General features: G+C 45.1%; 1 protein-coding gene across 2 annotated transcripts; it reads left to right on the top strand.

Annotated features, from left to right (window-relative positions):
• Positions 1–1,059: 1,059 nt before the first annotated feature.
• fosb (FBJ murine osteosarcoma viral oncogene homolog B) lies at positions 1,060–6,560 on the top strand. Of its 2 annotated transcripts, none has more exons than XM_012881214.3 (5): positions 1,060–1,189; positions 1,405–1,583; positions 3,354–3,707; positions 4,202–4,309; positions 5,460–6,560. In XM_012881214.3, the coding sequence occupies exons 1-5, from the start codon at positions 1,132–1,134 to the stop codon at positions 6,078–6,080; spliced, it is 1,320 nt and encodes a 439-aa protein (XP_012736668.2). In that variant the 5' UTR covers positions 1,060–1,131; the 3' UTR covers positions 6,081–6,560. The 2 variants fall into 2 exon arrangements, with proteins under 2 accessions (XP_012736668.2, XP_036005673.1); XM_036149780.1 differs by having other exon boundaries at positions 3,354–3,737.
• The last annotated feature ends 428 nt before the right edge of the window (positions 6,561–6,988 follow it).

Genomic DNA, 6,988 nt, shown 5'->3' with positions numbered 1-6,988 from the left:
CCAAACTCAGTCTATTCATGCATAAAAGGAACTTGTGTGGGTAGGGCGCTATAGGCTGATGGTCTCTTTGGCTAAAGCCCTGATAGCAAGGCTGTGTTTTCATGTTATTTCTCAAGTTGCAGTTAATCCATTAATTGAATAGTACCTGACTTCAGTTTTAGGGAGTGCTCAGATGAAAAGGAGGCTTTCCTCTCTTTAGTCATTATGAGTCCTGAGGGCGTGTCCTGAGAAACCTTCAAGCAGGATTTCCCTTAAACTCTGACGGGATTCCGTCCTGAAGAACAACTACAGATGGTTTGGGCGTAAAAACATCATGGGGGAATCAACTTTGTGGTGCTTTCCAACATATTTTTTTTTTTTTACTTTTCTGGAATGTATGAAAGCACATTTAGACTGGTAGTAAACAAGCAAGTAAACAGGCTTATCTTGAATTTATAATACACTCATGCAACTTTCCTTAAAACAGGAAAAACATTTTAGGTATATTAATATAATGCATGGCCATGACCTATAAGAACGTTCCTATCTCAGACGCATTTTTATGGATCTAAATAGAAACTTTCCATATTTATCACCCTCGTGGTTCTCAAAATTTCCTCTCAGACATTGTCAGACGGTGAGAAATATTTTTTGCCTGTGATAATTTAAAAAAAGAAGAAAAGAAAGACTATTATTATCCGTCGGCGAGGTAAGCTTCTGGTCCATTCAGTGGGAGAGGGAATCCCTCAACGTCACCAAGGAGACCAAACACAACATCAAGTTAAAATATGGGCATGTACGTCATCGGAACTCCGAGGCGGGACTTCGTAGTTAGAAAATGCCTTGCTGGTACGCGGCGGATGGCTTCATTCATGAGTACAAGATCTACTACGCTGCACCGTGAAAAACCGGCCGGCGTCCACCACCACGGGCTTTCCGTTAAAGGACCGTAAATGGATCTATAATCGCACGGTTTATGCTTTTTTTTATTATTATTATTATTGCTTGAAGAGCGGATCGGTTAGGGCACAACGAGGATTTTACAAGCAAACGTCTCGGTAAAAAAAAAAAAAAAAAAAAAACAGGAGTTCTTCAAGTATTAAAACTGGAGCGGCTTCTCCCTCTTCGCGGGGAGTTGGATTAAGTTTCTTCATGCAACTGTTTTGGAAAGAAACGAAGACCACCTCAACGGGAAACAAGGAGATTAACGGTAAGAGACGCGACATGTAGAAGCGACTGCTTCACGGTGCGGACCGAATCAGCTGTTTGCTGCTGCACGCCGAGAAGTATCCAAACAGATATTAAAAAGGATAGTTGCTTTAAAGAAAGCTCACCGGGCTTATAGTTTTTAATGAACATCAGCTGCTTTCTCCCAACAGTACCCCCCTTCCTTAGTAACCTCCTTGCTTGCCCCCGCCGCTGCAGGTGACACCGTGCGCTCCCGGGATACCGCCTTCTCTTTCGGTCCCCCCGGGGAGATGTACCAAGGGTTTCCCGGCGACCCCGACAGCGGATCCCGTGGAAGCTCGTCTCCGTCCATAGAGTCCCAGTACCTGTCCTCCGTGGACTCCTTCGGGAGCCCGCCCACCACCAGTGCTCCGCAGGTAAGTTCGTGTTGATGTAAAAATAAATGTCGCTTGTTAAATTGGGCATAGGAGGCAGGTATGGTTTTAACTTTGGATTTTTATTATTATCTGACCCATTTTTTAATTTATTTTATTCTATCACAAGTTTGTCAGTACAGATAAATAATAGTACGCTATAATAGTGATGCTATTTATATGCCACGTATAAATAGTGCAAAAGAAACTGGCTCAAACACACCGAGGTAGTCCCGTGTGTAACTCGGAGCTACAGCGGCCTTACGTCGCTCATGAGCGCCGTGGACTCCGTCTGAAGTTTCCCAGTGGGTCTGTTTGTTGCGGTGGGGCTGCTGCAGCGCTCTCCGACAGCACGCTCCGTCGACGGCACGCCGCGCCGCAGCCCTGGAACTCCCTACGTAAGCTCCGCTCTCCGCTCGCCGTGACGTAAATGCGTGTTCTATTTTGGAGCGCTACGTCGCGTTGCCAAGGGGAACACCGGGGGTGTGACGAGGGGAGGAGAGAGGCGCGAGGGAGGGAGACGTTCGCAGACGGCGGCGATTGGTCGGCGTCGGCAGCTCTCGAAGCCGCCTCTGCCAATGACTTTGCTCGCTTTTGGACGAATATTAATGGCAGTCGCTACTCCTCCACGGCGCTAAAATAAACCAGATAAAAGGACGAGCGACAAATCTGAACTTTCCATCTGCGTTTTATGGACCCACATATAGTTCACCCTGTGCAGCAAAGATAGGATACACTTCCCACACAAAACCCCGCTTTTTGTTCCAGGACTGACTTATTCCAAGCTGATTGTCTTCATAATTAAACCTTCAGATTTAGTTTTCTAAGCTAGCCAGTTCAATTCAGTACATTTCATAGCAGCAATTTACAACAAATGTCGTCCCATGGCACTTTCAGAGAAACAATTCACATCCAGAAGCAAAAATATTCTAATTTAGTCCTTGCTATCTTAAAAAGATGTGGTCAAATTCCATTTATAATGCTAGCTGGTTAAGAGTTACCTTCCTAAGGAACCCCAGCTAACTGTATGGACTCATTCATTTTGCTATGTCGCTTCAGTGGAAAGGAACAATTTCTTTCCACATATTTTAACTTGTTTACCAAGAGTCTTCACACTTGTTTGCACCAGTTCATTATTTTAGGAGTCAAACCAATTTACTGCGAGTTCATTGTAGAACAATGCTAAACCACAGAATTAGACACCGTTTATTCAAGCGCCTCATCGGGTCACTGTAAACAGTTATTAAAAAGATGAAATAAACTCAAAATAGATTAAAACCATGTTAAAACAAGCACAGTATTTTAACTGTGTGAAGGCAGAAAGTTGTGCATCATTCTGTTGGTTCTGCTTTCGTACAGTGGTACCGTTTGCATGATGGCAGCGGTTTAAACTGTTGATAGAGAGGGTGTAAAAAAAAAAAAAAAAAAGGGTCTGAAAAAGATCCTGGATAGGACATGCAGCAATGAGCTCCCTTCACTATCCTGTGCAGGACTCTCTCACCTTAAAGACTTAGGTTAAATGTGAAATAATTGTCTAAAGCTGTGACTTATTGTTATAAAAACACAAATTTAAAATACTGGTCATCAGCCCAGCCTTACATTTATATTTAAACGATTATGATTAAGAAACCCTCCATGCCTACTCTTTTCTTAAGACGTTGTTGTCTACATGCTTGTGTTCAATGAGACCGCTGGGTTTAAAATGTCTATTTAAACCGGCTAGTATAGTTTTCATGCTCGCTGAAACTTAAAATCTTCCTATTTCCTCATCAGGAGTGTGCGTCAGCAGGCGCTGGCTTGAGCATTGTGGGCAGCAGGCCAGGGAGCGGTGTCGGAGGTGAGATGCCCAGTTCATTTGTGCCCACCGTCACCGCCATAACTACCAGTCAGGACCTGCAGTGGATGGTGCAGCCGACCCTCATCTCCTCCCAGGCCTCTGGGCAGAGTAGCTCCACCGGCACCACGACCATGACCCAGCCGGTGTCGCTGGTGGACCCGTACGACATGCCCGGCCCCAGCTACTCCTCGGGGTCCTGTTTCACCCCTCCCAGTTCAGAAACTCCAGTGCCAGCGCCGGGCCCCACCCGGCAGTCCAGGCCCCGCAGCCGCCGCGCACGAGACGAGTCTGTGAGTGAAGATGGAGATGTTGGTGTGTTAGTAAGTGTGTTTGCTTGAGAAGATTTGTCAGTTGGGTGAAGGTGAATGGCTTACATCAGAACAAGAGAAATTAAATCCAGCCACTGGGCGCTCTTGTTGACTTTGTGGGTTATGGTTAATAACTAGAAATGCTACAACTTATCCTGATGGCCCTTTTGTATAAGCATACAGAGAGGGGACATGGCAGCAAAATGTGTTTTGTAAAAAAAAAAAGAGAGAAAAAAAGCCTCTAAAAACTTTAATCTGTCAGCTGGGGCTGTAATTAGGTGTGTTTATGCTCATCGATACAATTAGTACTACAGTCAGATGATAAATTAGCGTAATGCTAAAGAAATGACTATTTCAAACAATCTGTCTTAGGGTGAAAACACAGTGGGCCCATTACCGTGTCTCCACAATGAATGTTTACATTTCATAGTCAGAACAAAAACTTCTAGCCTCTAAATGTTTTCTTTTAATTACAGTTAACACCTGAGGAGGAGGAAAAGAGGCGCGTCCGCCGCGAGAGAAACAAGCTGGCTGCGGCCAAATGCAGAAACCGCAGACGGGAACTGACAGACAGACTGCAGTCGGTGAGTTGAGCCCCCGTTTCAAAAGCCAAGAATGAGCGATGACGATAATTACACCGTTCCTCCAAACTCCCGTTGCATTGTGAAGTATGTTAATGATGGTTTACCTTGGTGCATAGGGACTAGGATAATAGTAAGTTGTGTTTAGCTGTTACAGGAAAGCAATTATGGTTTGAAGAGGAACTATTGTACCCGCTGTGTTCACGGCTCAATTAGGGAACTTATCTGTTAAGCAGTTTGCATATTACCTGCAAGGGAGGAGAGCGTCTCTGCTGGGATAGTACAACTCCAGGAAGACGTTTCAGGACAGCAATCATGGGAATGAATGTCATTTTAATTTTGTCCCCCGCTGTCAAAGCAACACCTTAGACCTGAATTACACAAGGATTGAGCTATTTGGCCTGCAATGACAAGAGGCTTGTTAGGAGGAGTAAGGTTGAGCCTTTCAAACCCAAGAACAGTAACATTACCAACTGTCACGCAGGGCATTGCAGCAACATGCTGTTTACAACCTCACTGACGTACTGGTACTGAAGTTCTTGTGACCAGATTCTTCAGCATACTCCTTAAGTTAACAGCTGAATGGTTACAACCATGTCACTGTTGCGAGTATCAGCAGGAAAATAGTTCAAAACACACGGCAAGACTGGCATCTTTAACTGGTTAGTTGATGAGTGGTCAATAATCCAACTTAATCTTTATGCCAGAAGTTAGTTAATGTTCTGCAAAAAGGTTATTGTTTGCTCTTTCTCTCCTGCTAAGGGACCTTTGATCAAATATAGTTTGAGAGTAAAGTATGATTTTGAGCATATTTGAGTTACAAAAACTCCACAGTAAATTCAAACTTGTACACCCGATTCCAGTGTTTAAAAATTCTGAAGGCTGCTTGTTGTTGGACCGTTCCACCTTGAAAAAGGGAGGAATCACTGCATCCCCGAGAGCCCCAAATTTACTATGGCATTCATGTTGATGATGAGTGCAGATCTCTGACCAGAACTGTAGATCTTTTCAAGGTGTTGAAGGAGAGGTTGGATGTGACTCACGTTTTTGTTCCTTCTCTTTCTGCGCATCCCCCTCCCTCCCTTCACCCACCTCCGTCCTGTGCTCTCCCTGCTCGCTCCCGTATTTTCTCAATCCCTGTACCTCCACACAGGAGACTGACATACTTGAGGAGGAGAAGGCGGAGCTGGAGGCCGAGATCTCAGAGCTGCAGAAGGAGAAAGAGCGCCTAGAGTTTGTACTGGTGGCCCACCAGCCGAATTGCAAGATCCCATACCACGAGCAGGCTCAACAGGCCTCAGCGACGCTCCCTCAAGTCCAGTCCCAGCTCACTCCTCACAGCTCACAGAGCCTGCCACCTCCTGTCTCCATTGTGGGCTTGACTATGAAGGAGGACTCTTTCTATCTCCCTCCTGCCTACACGGCCCACCCGACCCCCACACAGCCCCAGCCTCCAGTGCAGCAGCAGCAGCAGCAGCAAGTCCAGCAGCAGCAGCACCCCCAAGCAGGGATGATGCAGGAGGTAGAGTTTTCTAGTTCTTTCTACGGCTCAGCTGAGCCAGCGCCTGGTGGGCCATGCCTCATGGCCAGTGACAGTGGTGGTGGTGGTGTTAACCATGACGATGCGGCCATTGGCAGTTACAACACCTCATACACATCTTCATTTGTGTTCACCTACCCAGAGGGAGCCTGCGGGGTCAGTGCCAACCAGCGGAACAGCAGTAGCGAGCAGTCATCTGATTCCCTGAACTCGCCTTCACTGCTGGCGCTCTGACTGACCGACAGACACATGCATGCACAGATTACCACTAACACGCCCCGAGCTCACTGGATGCAGAGGCTGACGCGAGTACACGCACAGTGCCAACCAGTCTCGCACATTGAGGAAAAACAATGCGCCAATCATTTGAACCTGATTGGGTGACAATTTACACCTCTCAAGCCTTTCAAGAGCCATAGAGAGAAAAAAAAAATGTACATGAGATTGAACCTTTAACATTGAGCTACAAATATTTTTAACAGGGCACGACTAGCAATTTAAACAAGTGCATTACAAAAGCCTGCAGAGCCTTGGAAGAGTGTTCAAACCCCTTTAACTTTTCTACATTTTGTCACATTGAGCCACAAGCGTTAATATGTTTTAATGGGATTATATGTGACGGAAAGAAAAGAAAGTAGACGTCAATAGCTCAGTGAAAGGAATCAGATTTGTGGTTTTCGACATTTCTTACAAATACAACTCTAAGAAATTACATTTTGGAGTATTTCTTTGACAGCTTTGTGTGTCTAAGATTATTTTTTGTCAATTAATCTGTTCAAAGTAGCTGAAGATCAGTCAGATTGGATGGAGCGCAGATGTGAACATCAGTTTTCAACTCTAGCGATAGATTCTCAATTGGATCTGGGTCTGGGCTTTGACTAGTCTCCGGTCCCATTATAAAGCAAAAAATATTGTGCCTAAATCCATCCATTAAAGCTCTAGTCCTTTGTTAAGTATTACTGAGCTGCTGGAAGGTGAACCTCCTCCCCAGTCTTGATTCGTTTGCAGCCTCAAATATTTATTTCCAGATATAAACTTCGACAAGCTTCCCTGTCCTAAAGTAAACGTAAAACATCTCTGCAGCATGAAGCAGGGATGTTTTTTACACATGTAGGCGAAAAAGTTCAGTTTTGATCTCATCT

Source organism: Fundulus heteroclitus, chromosome 18 (genome assembly GCF_011125445.2).
Source record: "Fundulus heteroclitus isolate FHET01 chromosome 18, MU-UCD_Fhet_4.1, whole genome shotgun sequence".
NCBI lineage: Eukaryota > Metazoa > Chordata > Actinopteri > Cyprinodontiformes > Fundulidae > Fundulus > Fundulus heteroclitus.
Note: the sequence above shows the minus strand (reverse complement) of the source record. Positions and strands in the feature narration are given on the sequence as shown.

What these genes read in the sequence shown, in the direction of transcription:
- fosb (XM_036149780.1), top strand. Translation starts at nt 1,132, where the DNA reads ATGCAACTGTTTTGGAAAGAAACGAAGACCACCTCAACGGGAAACAAG. An exon ending in GGGAAACAAGGAGATTAACG is followed by an intron (nt 1,190 to 1,404) that starts GTAAGAGACGCG and finishes CCGCCGCTGCAG; the next exon opens with GTGACACCGTGCGCTCCCGG. An exon ending in CCACCACCAGTGCTCCGCAG is followed by an intron (nt 1,584 to 3,353) that starts GTAAGTTCGTGT and finishes TTTCCTCATCAG; the next exon opens with GAGTGTGCGTCAGCAGGCGC.